Consider the following 20,164-nt stretch of genomic DNA (forward strand, 5'->3'; position numbering starts at 1 on the left):
TTGATTTCTCCTTCATACTTGAATGAGATCCTTGCTGGGTACAATAATCTGGGCTGTAGGTTATTTTCTTTCATCATTTTAAGTATGTCTTGCCATTCCCTCCTGGCTTGAAGAGTTTCTATTGAAAGGTCAGCTGTTATCCTTATGGGTATTCCCTTGTGTGTTATTTGTTGTTTTTCCCTTGCTGCTTTTAATATTTGTTCTTTGTGTTTGATCTTTGTTAATTTGATTAATATGTGTCTTGGGGTGTTTCGCCTTGGGTTTATCCTGTTTGGGACTCTCTGGGTTTCTTGGACTTGGGTGATTATTTCCTTCCCCATTTTAGGGAAGTTTTCAACTATTATCTCCTCAAGTATTTTCTCATGATCTTTCTTTTTGTCTTCTTCTTCTGGGACCCCTCTGATTCGAATGTTGTAGCGTTTAATATTGTCCTGGAGGTCTCTGAGATTGTCCTCATTTCTTTTAATTCATTTTTCTTTTATCCTCTCTGATTCATTTATTTCTACCATTCTATCTTCTATTTCACTAATCCTATCTTCTGCCTCTGTTATTCTACTATTTGTTGCCTCCAGTGTTTTTAATTTCACTTATTATAATTTTTAAAAATATTATTTGGCTTCAAAAAAACAATGCTTACGTATTTTGTTGACAGTATTTTAAAAGAAAAACAAGTGCCAAGAACTTCACAAAGTGAAGTTGGTATGTGAAAAATCACCATGCCAACAGTAAATTGCTACTTTTCTGTCTTAAATTGCCAATTAAGTAAGAGTAAGCTCTCTTACTTAATTGGCTTCATGACCATAAGTAAGAGACAGCTTCTCTCACTCCCTAGTTCTCCTCTCTAACACAGTGGAGGGTGTACAAGATCACCTCCAAGCCCCCTCCAGCTTCCACAAGTACGTGGCTTTATCCAGCAACACTTCTGTTCATACAGTTATATGCGCTGCTATAATAAAATAAAGAAGAACTTATATATATATAGTATTTGTAAGTAGAAATGACACATAAGAAAAAGTTCAAAGCCAGTTACCTATAAAACAACAAATTATAGCATGAGTATCTTAATCCTATATGTTTTTGAAGACATTTAATTTCTTTGGAAATTGTCATTTTTGGTATTTGGTTGTCATTTTTGGTTATTTTTCTCACAAACCCAGTAAACCCAACCTGAAAAGGAATAAACCCCATTAATGTCAACTGAACAGGCTCAAATGTGGAGGTAAACTACTGTTTCACAAATGACGACAAAGGAAAGGGAAAGATGGGGTTTTTTCACGCTCATGGAAGGCTCCAACTCCTTCTCTCTGCTTGGGCACCCACTTTCATCTGACGCCCACTGAAGTCAAAAGATCTGAGCTAACAGAGACAGAGAAAGTGGGGATGAAAGAATAGGATAGAAAGTTAACAACCATGTGGACAATGCTACTCTAAATTCTAACAATATCATTATATTCATGAATTTAGCTATCCTAAATGGACATTCACATTACAGAGTTATCAAATTAATGATGAGATGACTAATTAAAGCCAAGACCCAAATCAAGACCTCTGAATTTATACTTTTCAACTGGAAAGAATCAAAGAATACAGCTATGTTTCTAAAGTAGCATCACTAAAGTATTATTCTTATGAATACTAATGGACTATGCTGAAACAAGGTAAAACAGAATATTCTTATTTGGTGCTTACTTTGTGAAATATTGCCACTGAAATACATTCCAGATGTTTAGCCTGACAGATGCTTCGATGAGGGTTTGTGGACTGAAATACTGATAATTGTTATTCAAAACTAAACTTACAGAACACCTGAAAACAAGATGAATTGGAATGTGTGGACAGTTTTATAATATTCATTAGCAACAATTTTTTAAAGAAGGCTACTGTTTTAATGCAAATGAGTAGGAGTTTAAAAACTGTCTCCATTTAGTGCTTTAGCACTAACAATTTGGTCTGACGAATCAACAGGGTAGGATGGTTTTAGCAGAAGAGAACAAGGCAAGCAACTTTGACATGGAGAACATGTTTCAGCTCTCTGAGAGCAGAGAACCAGTGACCAGAAGAGGTTCCAACACCAGGAAACCACATGGTTTGTGCATCCTGGCTTGGTTTTTGAAGATCCTTCTGGGGATAATTTGTGACTACAGCAAACTAAGAAACTAATCCTTTCCAAGAACATAGAATCACTCATTTAGGAAGATGAACTAATATACTTCATGGTCTTTCCCAAGAAGTCCCCAATTCTTTACATCAACTATTTGACAACTGATGTTAACACTCAAAAAATGGTGGTCTGAATACTGATTCCTGTAGCATCAGGAGTTTGATTTCCTTTTAAATTACTTTCCTTTAAAATATGTGATAAGTCAAGGGTGAAAGGTCTTCAGACTTGAGATACTCCAAGGCTTCTACAGTCAATCTCCTCCCACCTTCATATGGCTCTTTCAGATGAAACAGCAGGTAAGACAATAAAATAAGCTGGATGCTGGTATGATTATGAAAAAAAAAATGTCATTCCATCTTGCCTAACCTTTAGCAAAGCATGTGAAAGTATCCAAGCATGGCCTCATATTGTTCAAAAGGAAAAAAGCAGACTGCATGGCTTTCTCCAATCAGAAGCTGGGTGGGAAGATGCGTTCCTAATGTCTTACGGGTTCACTTGTTTGTTTAAACCTTTCTCTGAGTGACCACAAGGCATCATTTATCAGGTGCTGGAGCAAGTGCTAATATGAATAAACAACAAACCCAATTTTATCTTTTCACTTCCTATCAGAGTCCCCACGGCAAAAAATTCTCAAGGATTCCAGGTGGCAGGGAAGGCACGTCAGAGGGTATTTCTGGGCATGTGGACGGTTCACAGATAGATATGTGAGGAGACAGGAGGCATTCCAGAAAGAGCGTGAAAGGGATCTGGGATGAAAGAGTGATGAGCACTTGAATCTGGGTGCTGTCATTTACTGGTTTTGTGACTCTGGGTGAAAAAGAGTGAGTCTCACCTCCTCAATTATAAAACAGATTATTGTGAGGGTGTAAGAGGCACACAGCAGATTCTGGAATGCCAGTGCCTCCTCTGTTCCCACTCTGGACCAGTGAGCAAAAAGTTCACATTTTCTAGAGATGATGTTGATCCAAGTCTTCAGAGGCAGTGGCCCCAAGCTCTGCAAAGCATCAAGAAAGGAGGGGAGACAGAGAGAAGGAAGAGCACAAGGAAGGTGCTGAGTGGCTCAAGCAGGTTGCAGAGCCTGGTCTGCATGGCTGGAAGGGTGAGAGGCGAGTGTTCCCCAGCTTCCCTGGGGGGCAGGGAAACCACCACCCAGACACCCCATTTGTTAACTCACAGGTGCCTGGAACCTGCAGATCATCAGGAACTACCCAAACCGCCCACTCCTGTTTCTAGAAGGCCCAGTTCCACTTCCTGCCAATATTTTATTAGGAAAACTTTCAATACACAGGAAAGTTTGAAGAGTTGTACAGTAAACATCCATTTAGGCATCACTTAGATTGTATGCTGCTGCTGCTGCTGCTAAGTCACTTCAGTCATGTCTGACTGTGCAACCCCATAGACGGCAGCCCACGAGGCTCCTGTCTCTAGGATTCTCCAGGTAAGAACGCTGGAGTGGGATATTAGTTCTATTTTGGAAGTGGAGATTTGAACATATACAGCAGATTTTAGTTCTTCCTGCATTTGGGAAAAGTGGGTACAAAAGGAAGGATCTGAAGGCTCCTATCTGGCAAAGGTCTGGCTTCTGTACTACCAGCGACGCAGCGGGATGAAATGAAACCCTTCAGTGACCCCTGAACGAACAAAGGGACACACACACCTTAAATTGTAGACGGAATTGAAACATGGAGCCCTATCAGTACAAGGACAAACCTGGTGTTTGATCACAGCAGTCATTCTGCATCCTCACAACTCCCACCCCCCTCAAATAACACAAGGACGCCATGGCTTCTGCCGGCTTCCAGTGTAGTAGCAGAATATTAAAAAACCATAAAGGGTCAAAAAAAAAAAAAAAAAAAGAACTGCCAGAAAAGTGAACTGTCAGATTTCTACACCTGGCAATTAAAATACAGGATTTACATAATTCATACTTCATTTCAATGAAAACTATACTACAAACAGGAATAATCTTAACTGCACATAACCTGAGTACCTCAAACAGGAAATCTGTTTTGTATTTCAACATGAAAAACAGCATTTCAACTTCCCTATCATCTAAGTGTGTTGAGGGCAATTTCAATGGTTAGCAGCATTAGGAAAAAAATTACACTCTTATATGAAGACAAGCACAAATATACAGAACTCATTATTAGAAACACAGATAATTACTGTTAATTACGGTTAATCAAATAAATAGCATGAAGATTAGGAAAGAAAACAGTAATTTTCAAACATTACTGCTATCATGAAACATGATAGTGTCTACGATGGCACCAGCTCTGTGATCTGGAGCAAGACACTTCTCTCTGAGTTGTCTTATCAGCGAGACAGGTCTACCGACGCGACTTAGGCCTCCTCAGGGGTTCTTCCCTTGTCCTCTGCCTGGAGAAAGGACCACTGCTCTTTTTTTTAATCTATGTATAATTCTATTTATTTATTTATTATTTCTGGGTCTCCGCTGCAGTGAGGGCGTTTCTCTAGTTGTGACCAGCGGGGGTTACTCTCTAGTTTTGGAGCAAGGGCTTCTCATTGTGATGGCTTCTCTTGTTGCTAGCGTGGGCTCTAGAGCTCAGGCTTAACTGCTCTGCGGCGTGTGGGATCTTCCCGGATCAGGCATCAAACCTGTGTCGGCAGGTGGATTCTTTCGCACTGAGCCCCCAGGGCAGCTCCCACTGCTCTTCTGATGACGACGTTTGATAATCCTGCCCACAGTTCCTATTGCCCCTTCCCTCCAGTCACTGAGCTGGGCTGAGGAGACTCGATGTCTCCCCTTCATCACTGGTCACTTTCCCCTCGCTGTGCTGCAGTTTCTCTGCTTAAAATCAAATGAACAACCTACCAAAGGCTACTACGAAGGGGAAGACCAGTGCTGAGCATCCTAGAAGGATGCCACCCCAGTACTTCTGATATTGGCTTGTACATCCCAGAGGCACTTCTCTTTCTTCGGAAAAAAAAAAGCCAGAAATTACAAACTAAGGGTTTTACACTGATGATCTGTGGGACTAGATATCTAAAGCCTCTACCCAAAGAAGTAAGTTTGAAATTCGGATGTTTTAACCTTAGGGCTTCTTTAACACAGGATTTTTTTTTTTTAAGCAGGGGTCCCCAACCTCTGGGATCTAATGGCTGATGATCTGAGGTGGAGCTGAGGCAACAATGATAGAAACAAAGTGAGCAATAAATGTAATGTGCTCGAATCATCCAGAAACCATCTCTCCGCCCCCTCATTAACCCCGGCCCTGGTCCTGGTCTTCCTCAAAACTGGTCCCTGGTGCCAAAAAGGTTGCGGACCGTTCTTTTAGAGAAGACATGATTTGTTAAAATGAGACATCTTTCTGAAATATGCACACTCTTAGGTGCATACGTGTCATCTTCCTGAGAGGCAACAAAATGCATTTGCTATGGCTCCCAAAGGCCTGTAAGTTAGAATCCTGCATAACTTCAGCTAAATTATTTAGCTTCTCTGAGACTCAGCTTTCTCACAGATAAATTAGGAATATTCCAAGGGTTCATTGAGTTGTTAGAGTTTTGAAATGATATAAAGCACCTAGCACAGTGTCTGCAATGAAGAATCTGCTTAATAAATGAGCTTTCTCGTTTTTCACATTGTTCTGCAGAGATTCCAAAAAGCATACTGTGTGTCAGTGAGCTCTACGTCTTTATCCTGATGGGGACAAAGAAAGAGATAAGAAGAGGAGAAAGGTAAAAGAAGAATGCTTTATCAGAATGATTTATGATTTATCTGGATAAATGATTAATGATTTATCCAGGGCTCTACTGGTTGTGAATTAATTTTTCACAAAGCAACTTAATACAACATTCATGAATTTTGCTACATGGTTGATCATTTAAACTAGGATGAAACATTCAGGTTTAGCTGGTTAGTATGTTTTATTAAGGAGACTGAAGAACACAAAAACCATCTGCAGTGTAAAGAATCACTTTTTAAGAGACACAGAATAAAAGCGACTTCCAAGATACACAGCTAAATGAGAAAAGGAAGGTGGGGAAAAGTATGTGTGGTCCATTACCATCTAACAAAAAGGTTTTATATGTAATTAATTAAGTCCTGGAGTCTAATTCGACTGGAAATATCACTATAAATTTATCTTAAAAGCAGAAACAGGAAAGAAAGGAGGGAAGACTTCTCTTTACATTTAAGAAGTTTATAAACAATGACAAATCTAGTATCAATAAACACCCTTAGAAACCAAATTATGGTTTCTAAATACAATTTCCAATCAAAAGGAATAGAGCCCTTGAGAAATGGCTGATTCTACTGCCTGCAATGCAGGATGAAGTGAAGTGAAGTGAAGTTGCTCAGTCATGTCTGACTCTTTGTGACCCCATGGACAGTAGCCAACCAGGCTCCTCCGTCCATAGGATTTTCCAGGCAAGAATACTGGGGTGGGTTGCCATTTCCTTCTCCAGGGGATCTTCCCGACCCAGGGATCGAACCCGAGTCTCCCATATTGTAGGCAGTCGCTTTACTGTCTGAGCCACCAGGGAAGCAATGCAGGATACCTGGGTTCAATCCCTGGATTGGGAAGATCCCCTAGAAGAGGAAATGGCTACTCTGTCCAGCATTCTTGCCTGGAAAATCCCATGGACAGGGGGCCCTGGCAAGCTACAGTCTATGGGGTCACCACAGAATTGGATACAACTGAGCGACTAACACTTTCACTTTCAAATACCCTGCAAAAAAAGAACTGCTTTGTATTGGCTGGACTATGGACATGGATTTGATAGCTTTTTTTTTTTTTAATGGCAGCTGTGATATAAACCCCAGGACACCCATCCAGCCAAAGAATAGTTCCTGTGACATGCCACCTTCCTCCATATAGTCCCTTTTGGAAACTTACCACCAAACCTGGGGACTTCACACCAACAAAATTATAAGTGTTGTTAGGTATTCATGTAAGAACTCTTGCTGTAGCATGGATAGCTGTGATCGGTGAGCCAACTGTCTGTGGCTATCAGTTATGACAAGATTGTAACAGCATTTTTACTTTCTACCTGACAAAGAAGCTTTGCAAATAAAATCTTAACACTGAAAAAATAAAAAAAGAAATGGTTGATTCCAAATATAAGGTAGAAAATGTACAAGTAGAGTCTGGAATACCTTCTTAAGACTATCAGAAGTTAAAGAAGCTACTAACAACTATTGGGATTGCAACAGAAGACTCAAGAGACAACTGGAAATGGCTCCCATCAGTCAGGAACAAAGATAATCTGAGCATCAAAAAGAACAATAACTATAATATATTAAAATATATAAAATACATATTTTATATGCATTTGATTCAAACAAAATAAACCTCATTGCTCACCTTTGAAAGGTGCTAGGAAACCAAATTTTTCTGAAAACTAGTTTTAAAAAGGTGTGTTGGGGGGAGAGATTAAATCACTCACTATGCTTTTTTTTTTGGCTGTACTGCGTGACATATGAGATCTCAATTCCCAGATGAGGGATCGACCCTCAGGCCCTGTATTGGAAGGGTGGAGTCTTAACCAATGAACCACCAGGGAAGTCCCATTCTGCTTTTCCTATATGAACTATATCTGTAGGTAACCAAATAGATGATAAGAGATTTTTCATTTTAAGTAAGAGCATCTGGGACAATAAATGAAGAAATAACAAGCTATATTATTATTTTGCAACCTTTAATGAAATAATGAGTGTAGCCATTGATCATTAATGGCTACTAAAAATCATCAGATAAAAACCTGCCTGACTTCAGGCTCTACTACAAAGCCACAGTCATCAAGACAGTATGGTACTGGCACAAAGACAGAAATATAGATCAATGGAACAAAATAGAAAGCCCAGAGATAAACCCACGCACCTATGGACACCTTATCTTTGACAAAGGAGGCAAGAATATACAATAGAGAAAAGATAATCTCTTTAACAAGTGGTGCTGGGAAAACTGGTGAACCACTTGCAAAAGAATGAAACTAGAACACTTTCTAACACCATACACAAAAATAAACTCAAAACTCAAAATGTAAAGATCTAAACATAAGACCAGAAATTATAAAACTCTTAGAGGAGAACATAGGCAAAACACTCTCCGGCATACATCACAGCAGGATCCTCTATGACCCACCTCCCAGAATATTGGAAATAAAAGCAAAAATAAACAAATGGGATCTAATTAAAATTAAAAGCTTCTGCACAACAAAAGAAACTCTAAGCAAGGTGAAAAGACAGCCTTCAGAATGGGAGAAAATAATAGCAAATGAAGCAACTGACAAACAACTAATCTCAAAAATATACAAGCAACTCCCACAGCTCAATTCCAGAAACATAAATGACCCAATCAAAAAATGGGCCAAAGAACTAAATAGACATTTCTCCAAAGAAGACATACAGATGGCTAACAAACACATGAAAAGATGCTCAACATCACTCATTATCAGAGAAATGCAAATCAAAACCACTATGAGGTACCATTTCACGCCAGTCAGAATGGCTGCGATCCAAAAGTCTACAAGCAATAAATGCTGGAGAGGGTGTGGAGAAAAGGGAACCCTCTTACACTGTTGGTGGGGATGCAAACTAGTACAGCCACTATGGAGAACAGTGTGGAGATTCCTTAAAAAACTGGAAATAGAACTGCCATACGACCCAGCAACACCACTGCTGGGCATACACACTGAGGAAACCAGAACTGAAAGAGACACGTGTACCCCAATGTTCATCGCAGCACTGTTTATAATAGCCAGGACATGGAAGCAACCTAAATGTCCATCAGCAGACAATGGATAAGAAAGCTGTGGTACATATACACAATGGAGTATTACTCAGCCATTAAAAAGAATACATTTGAATCAGTTCTAATGAGGTGGATGAAACTGGAGCCTATTATACAGAGTGAAGTAAGCCAGAAAGAAAAACACCAATACAGTATACTAACGCATATATATGGAATTTAGAAAGATGGTAACTATAATCCTGTATGTGAGACAGCAAAAGAGACAAAGATGTATAGAACAGTGTTTTGGACTCTGTGGAAGAGGGAGAGGGCAGGATGATTTGGGAGGATGGCATTGAAACATGTATAATATAAGAAACAAATTACCAGTCCAGGTTCTATGCAGGATACAGGATGCTTGGGGCTGGTGCACTGGGATGACCCAGAGGGATGGTATGGGGAGGGAGGTGGGAGCGGGGTTCAGGATTGGGAACACGTGTACACCCGTGGTGGATTCATGCTGATGTATGGCAAAACCAATACAATACTGTAAAGTAATTAGCCTCTAATTAAAATAAATAAAATTAAATTTAAAAAAAAATTGATAGGGGAACTTCATATTAGATGAACCAGGCCAGCAACATCTGAACCCACGTGATCAATCTTATCACAAAAGGAGAGAAAAGTAGACTTTTTGAGCCACCCAATGCAATGCAACAGGAAATACACAACACCATCTAGGAACTAGTCTTGGCATTCCGTTTAGCCCTGAATCTGATTGAGTTTATAGATCAGTAGTCAGGTAACACGTTATACAACCTTACAAGAATGTTCCAGAATATGGGAACTTCTACAGAGCAGACAACCTGGTATTTTAAAATCTACTGCAAAGTTACAGGGGGTACAGGAAAAGGAGAGGAGGAATTCAGAGATTAAGAAAGAAATGTGACACATCAATCAAATGTAATATGTGAACTTGTTTAGAAACTGGAGGTCAAACAAAACAATTATTTTTAAAAAATCTGTGAAAAAAAAATCTGAGACTTCCCTGAAGGTCCAGTGGTTAAGAATCTGCCCTGCCAACCAAGGGGACACAGGATTGATCCCTGGTCTGGAAAGATCCCACATGCCACAGAGCAACTAAGCCTGCATGTGGCAATTACTGAGCCCAAGTGCTGTAACTACCGAAGCCTGGGTACCCTAGAGCCCGAGCTCTGCAACAAGAGAAGCCACACAATGAGACGCCTGTGCACAGCAGCTAGGGAGTAGCCCCCGCTCACCACAACAAGAGAAAGACCGCACAGCAACGAACAGCCAGCATGGCCAAAAACAAATACTGTGAAAAACAAAAGAAAATCTGAACACTGGATCTCTGATACTGAAGGGTCATTATTAATGTCTTAAGGTAGGAGGAGTATTATAGTTTTGTTTAAAAATGGTTGCTCATCTTTTAGATACATACATATGTAGACTCATGACTGAAATCACTTGCTGTCTGTGATTTATTACAAAATTACCTGAAGGAGAGACGGAGAGAAAGAGTACTAATTAAGCAGGACTGGCCATACGTCGATCACTGACACTTTGTGGTAGCTAGATGCTCATTCATTATGTTATTTTCTCTACTTGTGTATGTATTTGAAATTTTTCGGTAATGAAAAGTTTCAGGATTCATTAAAGCAGAAATTCAAAAGGACCTCTCTTCTGTTTCCTAGGGTATCACTTTTAAGTGAAAAGACACAAGCTCTTGGATGTTTTCTTAGATGTGTGGTGATTACAGTTAAGACAACAGTCCCAGGACTTCCCCTGGCAGTCCACTGGTTAAGAATCTGCTTTCTATAAAAATATACAAAGGAGAAAGACAATCTCTTTAATAAGCAGTGCTGGGAAAACTGGTCAACCACCTGTAAAAGAATGAAATTAGAACACTTTCTAACAGCATACACAAAAATAAACTCAAAATGGATTAAAGATCTAAATGTAAGATGAGAAACTACAAAACTCCTAGAGGAAAACATAGCCAAACACTCTCTAAAATAAATCACAAGATCCTCTATGATCCACCTCCCACAGTAATGGAAATAAAAACAAAAATAAACAAATGGGACCTAAATTAAACTTAAAAGCTTTTGCACAACAAAGGAAACTATAAGCATGGTGAAAAGACAGCCTTCAGAATGGGAGAAAATAATAGCAAACAAAGCAGCTGACAAAGAATCTCAAAAATATACAAGCAGCTCATGCAGCTCAACACCAGAAAAATAAATGACTCAATCAAAAGATGGGCCAAAGAACTAAACAGACATTTCTCCAAAGAAGACATACAGATGGCTAACAAACACAAGAAAAGATGCTCAACATCACTCATTATCAGAGAAATGCAAATCAAAACCACAATGAGGTACCATCTCACACCAGTCAGAATGGCTACTCTCCAAAAGTCTACAAGCAATAAATGCTGGAGAGGGTGTGGAGAAAAGGGAACACTCTTACACTGTTGGTGGGAATGCAAACTAGTACAGCCACTATGCAGAACAGTGTGGAGATTCCTTAAAAAACTGGAAATAGAACTGCCATACAATCCCACTGCTGGGCATACACACCAAGGAAACCAGAATTGAAAGAGAAACATATACCCCAATATTCATTGCAGCACTGTTTACAAGCTAGGACATGGAAGCAATCTAGATGTCCATAGGCAGACGAAGGGATAAGAAAGCTGTGGTACATATACACAATGGACTATTACTCAGCTATTTAAAAAAAAGCCTTTGAATCAGTTCTAATGAGGTGGATAAAACTGGAGCCTATTATACAGAGTGAAGTCAGAAAGAAAAACACCAATACAGTATATTAACACATATATATGGAATTTAGAAAGATGGTAATGACGACCCTATATGCGAGACAGCAAAATAAACATGGATATAAACAACAGACTTTTGGACTCTGTGGGAGAAGGTAAGAGTGGGATGATTTGAGAGAATAGCATTGAAACATGTATATTACTATATGTGAAACAGATGACCAGTCCAAGTTCGATGTACGAAACAGGGCACTCAAAGCTGGTGCACTGGGATAACCCAGAGGGATGAGATAGGGAGGCAGGCAGGAGGGGGGTTCAGAATGGGGGGACACATGTACACCCATGGCTGATTCATGTCAATGTATGGCAAAAATCAGCACAATATTGTAAAGTAATTAGCCTCCAATTAAAATAAATAAATTAAAGAAAAAACAAAAATAAATACATAAATCTAAAAAAGAATCCGCCTTCTAACGCAGGGGATGTGGGTTTGACCCCTGTCGGGGAACTGGGATCCCACGTGCAGCTGGGTAACTAAGCCTCCGTGCCGCAACGACTGAGCCCGTGTGCCACAGCTAGAGAGAAGCCCAAGTGCTGCAATAGAAGATGCTGAGCGCTGCAGTGAAGATGTGCTGCAACTAAGACTTGATGCCGCCAAATAAGTAAAAAAAAAATGAAAAAGACAACAGTCCTCCATGTGGCGTGTAGCTAGGTGCAATCTGTGTGAGTACCTTCTTCCCTTGAGGATAAAGCGGCGTACCAGACCTGGGCAAATGTACAGGGGGTTTGATGGACAGTGGAAAGCACGGGGCTCTGTAGCTGACCTGGTTTCAGGCCCCAGTTCTTTGTCAAGAATTGTTTAATCTCCCTGGGCCTCCATGAAATGGGGATAACCTCCCCCTTCCCCCGGCCAAGAGCTGCCATGAGCATTGCAGGAACAAAAATATGAGAGTCCTAGCTCAGAGCAGGCACTGGGGATACTGGCATTCAGGAATTTATTCATTCATTTATTCACCAAACATCTGAGTATATCTGCTGGGTCAGACTCTAGGTTATGTGCTAGTGAAATCAAGATATAAAAAGCATGGCACCAGCCCTGAAGGAAAACAGGAAAGTAAATTAATGATTATAGTGGTGAAAGCGATGTATTTTAAGTTCTGAAAAGATAAACTTTCGGATCTGGAATTCTATATTCAAGCAGCACTACCAATTACGAAAGTGAAATTGAGACATTTCTATAGAGTTTACTAACCATACACTATTAATATATATATGCAAAAAGGAAAAAAAAAATCACTCCAGGAAAAGATTACTTCCCTCAAAAATAAAATCAACACATGAAAGGCTGGGATATTTGGGAAATTATCTTTGGGTAGCAAAGCTTTAATGGCACAGGAATCAATTTTCTTCTCTGTGGGCCCCATTATGCTACTTTTTCTCTTCAGAATATTGCATTTACACAATCATATTATAGATGCTGTGTACAGGCTTCCCAGGCAGCACTAGTGGTAAAGAATTCACCTGCCAATGCAGGAGACATAACAGACACGGGTTTGATCCTTGGGTTGGGAGGATCCCCTGGAGGAGGACATAGCAACCCACTCCAGTATTCTTGCCTGAAGAATATCATGGACAGAGGAACCTGGGGGGGTACAGTCCATAGGGTTGCAAAGAGTCAGACACGACTGAAGCAACTCAAGGATTATAGATGCTGTATACCTACTATCATCTCTTGGAATCAAGATTCTCAAGAAAGCACAAAAGGACAGATACACAAAAGTAGTAAAAATAAATAAATAACATCACTCAGCAAAGTGAGAAGGGAAACAGACAGAAGGTAATATACAAGTGTTAAATTTCTAATCTTTTTTAGAAGTGATCAAGATTTATTGGTCAAAGTGTGTAAGACGAGAAACAGAGGTATAATTTAAAAGTACAGTGATAACAGAAAATGAAGAAAATGATAATAATAGTAGCTGCCACTGGGAAAAAGAACTGGGAGTGTGGAGCCAAGACTTCCTCCCTTCACTTTATATTCTCCTGTACCATGCAGATTTTTAAAAATTATGCGCATTTATCACTCCAATGGTTTAAAAAGTGTCACGGGAAACACTTTTTCTGCTAAAATATGTGTAACTTACAAGTTCTACAGTGAATTTTCCAACATTTAGTCTGCCTAAATACAAGAAAGATATTAAGGTAGCTAGACTTGATAACTTTTATAGTCTTTTCCAGAAGCTAAGGGTCTATCCAAAGGGAAATATAAATTGTGTCACTGTCATTTGGATAATATAAAGACACACCTGTAAAGTCTGTTCCTAAGCTATTGAACCAAGAACAAAAAAAAATAGGAAATTTCCCCAGGAAAAGGTAGCTGAAAACCAGGAACAGAAGCAGCAAAACTAAATGGAGATTTCTGCAGTGGAACCAGGAGCAAAAAAAAATAAACAAGAGAAAGTCAACACTGAGAGGGAGTAAGTGGCCTCCAGGGTAAAAGGGGTGGGGCTGAGGCTGCAAAGATTCATTCTGAGATGAGGGGTGGGGTGGGATGGGCTTCCCAGGTGGCGTTAGTGGTAAAGAACCCACCTGTCAATGCAAGAGACACAGGAGACACGGGTTCAATCCCTGGGTCCCGAAGATCCCCTAAAGGAGGGCATGGCAACCCATTCCAGCATTCTTGCCTGGAGAATCCCATGGACAGAGGGTAGCCTGGGGGGCTACAGTCCATGGGGTCGCAAAGAGTTGGACATGACTGAAGTGACTTAGTATGTGGGGTGGGTCTGGAAGTGAGAGGCCACCACTCTGCCATAGAAGCTGGAAAGCAACAAATGTGCAAAGAGAGGACCAAGACATAGAGGACAAAAAGGATTGAGTACAAGTTTCTTCTGCTCCAGACAAGTGCTGTCTAACCATCTTCGTGAGATCACAGGGAGAAGGAGTGTCAAAGAAATTCAAGTACACAGGTGATAGGTGGGAATTTGAAAACAGGCAGTACCCAGTGAAAGGGTCAACCGTTTTTTCTCTATTGGGTGCCTGTCTATTATTTCAGTGTGCGCTGCTGTGCTTAGTCGCTCAGTCATGTCTGACTCTTTGCGACCACATGGACTCTAGCCTGCCAGGTGCCTCTGTCCATAGGATTCTCCAAGCAAGAATATTGGGGTGGGTTGCCATTCCCTTCTCCAGGGGATCTTCCCAACCCAGGGATCGAACCCAGGTCTCTCGCATTGCAGGTGGACTCTTTATGGTCTGAGCCACCAGGGAAACCACATTTATACATTTCAGGGTGGTAAAGGGATTTCATAGGCTCACTTAAGATACTGGTTCACCCAATCTTATTTTTATTATATTCCTCTTAACCAAAAGTTCTCCTACTACAGGGATTTTCAAAAATCTACCTCTTTGGGTTGAGAAGAAGCTACCTGCTATTTGAAGAGATTCTCAAAGGGTCTTGAGAGTTTGTATCAGTTTCCTCTTCATGCCCTGCCTACTCTGGACACAATGTAAAAACACTTGGATTTAAGATCTAGAAGGGACTTTGGCCTTCTTTCCAATAAGATGCCTCATTTAAGATGAAAAAACAGACAAATACTGGGCTCTTGCTGGTATTCACTGAAGGGAAGAATGAACATAGTCTTTCCCAAGGTACCAGCAGAGTGCAAGCTAGAACACTTCTTGTCCAGCTGCCTATAAATCAGTTCCCTTTTCACTTTGTGGGCTCTGCTGTCTCTATGGCATTTTTTTTTTTTCAGTCGGAGGAGAGAAAACACTTGCTCCACAGACCCATTTATGAATAAACACGTAAGCAGTCTGACAGAGCAATGGGTCCTGGGACCCAGTCTGCTTCATCTGAATCTTCTGTGTCTCTAAAGGGCTTTCCCTCCATTTCCTAATGAAATATGTACATTCAATTACTTGCAAAAACCGTTAACTTCAGATGAAAATTATATGAAATCTGAAAAACACAGCTTTGATGTATGCTTTAGCGTTTGCTACATAAGGAGGAATTCGCAGGAGCTATGGTTGAGATGAGGATGAGATGGTTGGATGGCATCATCGACTCAATGGACATGAGTTTGGGCAAACTCTGGGAGATGGTGAAGGACAGGGAGCCTGCTGTACTGCAGTCCATGGGGTCACAAAGAGTCAGACACAACTGAGCAACTGGACAACAACAACAACTACATTTTCAAGGAAGGCTGAAATTCAGTCTCACAGAAAGGAAGGGCTAGAAGGAAGACACACCAAAGGGTTTTTTCCTAATAGTTGAAATAAGCCAAAAACAGCAAACAACTCACAGACATGATGGACCAAACCTCTGTAAGGGCAAAGTGGCTTTAGAAAACCATTTTCTTTAATTACAGAACATCCTTAGTAAAATGAGAAGGGAAAGAGCATCTGTTTTTTTAAGACTGTTTTAGACATCAGTGTCTGCTTATGGGGACTAAGTATCTATTAGTGAGATCTTAGATGTTTCACATCCACTGCAAGGGAGGATTCTTCAAATGCTATGCCAACCTGTACTTACTCACTCAGATCTCTTGCCACCAACCCAAATCTCCTTTTTCCCTTCTCAAGCAAATCCAGTACAGTTTCCCAGAACCGAAGCCCTATCTTCTGTCCAGTTATCAACTATAAACTCCCTGAATATTCTGAATCTATTACAGAAAAGACTTCCACCACAACATCAGTGCAAACAGAAGAAGAAATGGACAATCACCTCCAGGGAAAGCGCTGACAGCCAACCCTGGAAGCTCAGCAGTCATGAGGTGTCTCCCAAGGTTTCAGGTCAATTCTCTAAAGCCAACAGGAGCAAGTCACAGAGCCAACCGTAAGGGCCCTGACAATCTTAACTGGACTTTTCTAATTACGCCTGAATTTTTGTTTATACTAATGCTATTTTCCCCATACTTCAGCCCCCCCCCTTTTTTTAAAGAGTATTAACTGTTTTAAAGAAAAAGAGAGAGAAAAGGAACAACAACAACAACATAATCAAGTTTACAGAATGTAGAAGTAAAATATGAGAAAAAAGTTCACAAAGGATGACAGAGGCAGATGGAAATACACTCTCAAAATAATCTTACACTGTTCATGAAGCTATGTAACCTTCACTTGAAGATAAAGTTCTTCAAGTGTGATTCATGAAAGAGGTGTACTGTAATCTCGGAGGAGTGCTTGGCCAACAGAAATATATTGTGAGCCAGATATGCAATTTTAAATTTTCTAGGAGTCACCATTAAAAAAGAAACAAATAAAATGAACTTCAATATTTTTATTTAGCCCAATATATAAAAAATGTTATCATTTCAACATGTCATCAATCATTCAAAATCATGCATGTTTTAGATTTGTAACATCTCAGTTTGGACTAGACATATCTGAAGGACTCATTAGCCATGTGTGGTCAGTGGCTACCATACTGGGCAGTTAGCTCTAGAGCAGGGTCAGCAAACCTTTCTGTAAAGGAACAGATAGTAAACATTTTGAGTTGTGTGGGCTACATAGTCTCTGTCGTAACTACTCAAATCTGTCATCATAATGCAAAGCAATCAGAGGCAAAATGTAAATTAATAGGCATGCTGTGTTCCAATAAAACTTAATAAAAACATGTCAGCCAGATTTGGAAGGAAATGGCAAACCCACTCCAGTATTCTTGCCTGCAGAATTCCATGGACAGAGGAGCCTGGTGGGCTACAGTCCATGCGGTCGCAAAGAGTAGGACACAACTGAAGCAACTAACACAATACAGTTTGCCAACCATTACTCCGGAGCAACAACAAAAAATAACACAAAGAAATATAAGCAAAAAGTTTATAAAAGATAAAAATGGGAGGCTATAGTATCAGTAAACACTAAATAACACACAATTCATCCAAAAAAAGAAAAGAGGTACAGAGGGACATAGAACAATCAAGACAAAAAAGCAACACCAAGATAGAAGACAGGTTCATTTGCATCATTAATTAGGTTAAGAATAAATTAGGCAGGGATTGCCAGAATGGAAAAAAAAAGCAAGATCCAACCATAAGCTGTTTATAAGAAACCTACTTTAATTATAAAGTCAGATAAGTTGACAGTAAAAGGCAACCATATAGCATAAGAAACAAGAGTGGCTGTATGAATACCAGATAAAATAAACATGAAAAAAGTTATTTCTAGAACGGAGAAGAAATATTCCACAATGATAAAATGGGAAATTCATTAAGAAGACATAACAATCTGTAAGACAGGCATACATTTATCAAAACAGCTTCAAAATACATAAATAAAAAACTGATTTAAATGGAGAAATAAATCTACAACCACAGTTGGCGATTTCAATACCACTCTCAGTAGCTCAAAGAAAAAGTATACAACCCTCCCACCCACCCCACCCCCCAAAGAAACCCAACAACAACAATTAAAAAAACCTAACTCACAATCAGTAAAGACATAGAAGAGTTGAGCAAAACCATTAACCAATGTAACTTAAAATGATATTAATGGAATATCACACTCACTCGAGTGCACACAGATGATGTACCAAGACAGGACACATGTCAAGCCATAAAACAAGTCTCAATAATTATCAAAGAAGTTCTAAATAACTCATGTGTTAAGGAAGAAAGCACAAGAGAAATTAGAAAATATTTGTAATAGATGATAGTGAAAAGACAACATGTCAAAATATGTGGAATGCAGCTAACAAAACTAAAGGAAAATTCTCAGCTTTAAATACTTCTACAGAAAAGAAGAAACATAACTTCAGTGAGTTAAGTTCCTACCTTACAATGGGAGAATAACATATGAAATCCAAAGAATAACTATTAAATTCAAAATAAGCAGAAGAAATGATAATAAGAAGAGTATAAATAAATGAAAAAAGAGGACACAAATGCAATACTAGATAAATGCTGGTACTGAGAATTAACACCTAGCAAGAAAAAAAGAGAGACAACACAAATTACTAATATTAGAAGTTTTTAAAGGGATATAATTATAGATCCTACAGATACTGAAATCATAAGGGAATATTTTCAGCTAATAATTTTATGCTAATAGATTTGACAACTTAAATAAAACAGAATATTCCTTGGAAAACACAAATTCATAAAGCGATATAAGAAATAATAGACCCATATCTATTAAAGAAATTCAGTTCACCATCAGAAACCATTTTCACAAGAAACCCTTATGACCAGATGTCTTCACTGGTGTAAGTAAGTAAGTGTTAGTCGCTCAGTCGTGCCCGACCCTTTGTGACACCATGGGCTGCAGCCCCCCAGGCTCCTCTGTCCATGAGATTTTCCAGGCGAGGATACTGGAGTGGGTCGCCATTTCCTTCTCCAGGGGATCTTCCCAACCCAGGGATCGAACCCAGGTCTCCTGCACTGCAGGCAGATTCTTTACCGAGTGAGCTAAAAGGTAAACTTGACCAATAATTTAACCAATGCCCCCCTCCCCTCAAATCAAATACACACTGTCACCAAATAACAGAATAGGAACTTCTAAACTATAAGAGGTCAGCATTATCCTGATACCAAAACTTGATGAAGATATAAAAAAAGAGCAAACTACAATCTAATATTCCTCATGAACAAAGACATAGAAATAATTAACAATATATTAAAATCCAGCAACATGTAAAAAGGAGTGTTGATACATCATAACCCAGTGGCTGTATTGGGTCCATGACCAATGGACCCAATCCATGACCCAGCTGGATTTCTCTCAGGAATGCAAATCTGATTAAGCCTTCAAAAGCCAACCAATGTCATTCAAAATATTAACAAAGGGCAAAACCATACGACAATTTTGAAAGATAGGACTTCCCTGGTGGTACAGTGGATAAAAATCCGCCTGCCAATGTAGGGTACATGGGTTTCATCCCCGTCCAGGAAAATTCCACATACCATAGAGCAACTAAGCCTGTGTGCCATGATTACTGAGCCCTCGAGCTCTACAGCCTGTGCTCTGCAACAACAGAAGCCACCACAATGAGAAGCCTGCACGTCACAATAAAGAGGAGCCCTCTCTCACTGCAACTAGAGAAAAAGCCTGCATGCAGCAACAAAGACCCAGTGCAGTCAAAATAAATAAATAAATAAAATTAAATGTAAAAAAATTAAAGAGGCAGAAAGAGTATCTGAAAATATCCAACATCTATTCAGGATACAAAAGTCTTAGCAAACTGGAAATGGAGGGGAACTTTCTCAACCTGAAAAAAGACTTTTTGAACAACCTAACAATCATAGATCAAGGGGCAACACTGAACTAATATTGTAAGCAAGGAAAGGATATCTACTCTTCCCACTTTAACAATATACTAAAGGTGCTAGTTGGTGCAATAAAGCAAGAAAAAGATAAAAGACACAAAGATTGGAAAAGAGATAAAACTGTTATTAGTAGGCCAACATGACTGCATAAATGAAAAACCCTGCAGAATATTAAGAAAAAACCCAACCTATCAGAATAAGCAAATTTTAAAAGGCTGAAGGGATATAAGATCAATATATAGAGAGAGAC

At 39.5% G+C, this 20,164-nt stretch overlaps 1 protein-coding gene across 8 annotated transcripts in view; it reads right to left on the minus strand.

Annotated features, from left to right (window-relative positions):
* PARN (poly(A)-specific ribonuclease) overlaps positions 1–20,164 on the minus strand; it is a 184,914-nt gene that overhangs the window by 37,961 nt on the left and 126,789 nt on the right. Inside the window, exon 23 of one of the 8 annotated variants that reach the window (XM_055562416.1) lies at positions 16,920–17,116. The exons of the other annotated variants lie outside the window; for them this stretch is intronic. Coding sequence (XP_055418391.1) covers positions 17,104–17,116 — 13 coding nt within the window. The 3' untranslated portion in view covers positions 16,920–17,103. Of the gene's footprint in view, positions 1–16,919; positions 17,117–20,164 lie in introns of those variants that run through there. 8 annotated transcript variants of the gene reach the window in all.

This window comes from Bubalus kerabau, chromosome 23 (assembly GCF_029407905.1).
Source record: "Bubalus kerabau isolate K-KA32 ecotype Philippines breed swamp buffalo chromosome 23, PCC_UOA_SB_1v2, whole genome shotgun sequence".
In the NCBI taxonomy this organism is placed as follows: Eukaryota; Metazoa; Chordata; class Mammalia; order Artiodactyla; family Bovidae; genus Bubalus; species Bubalus kerabau.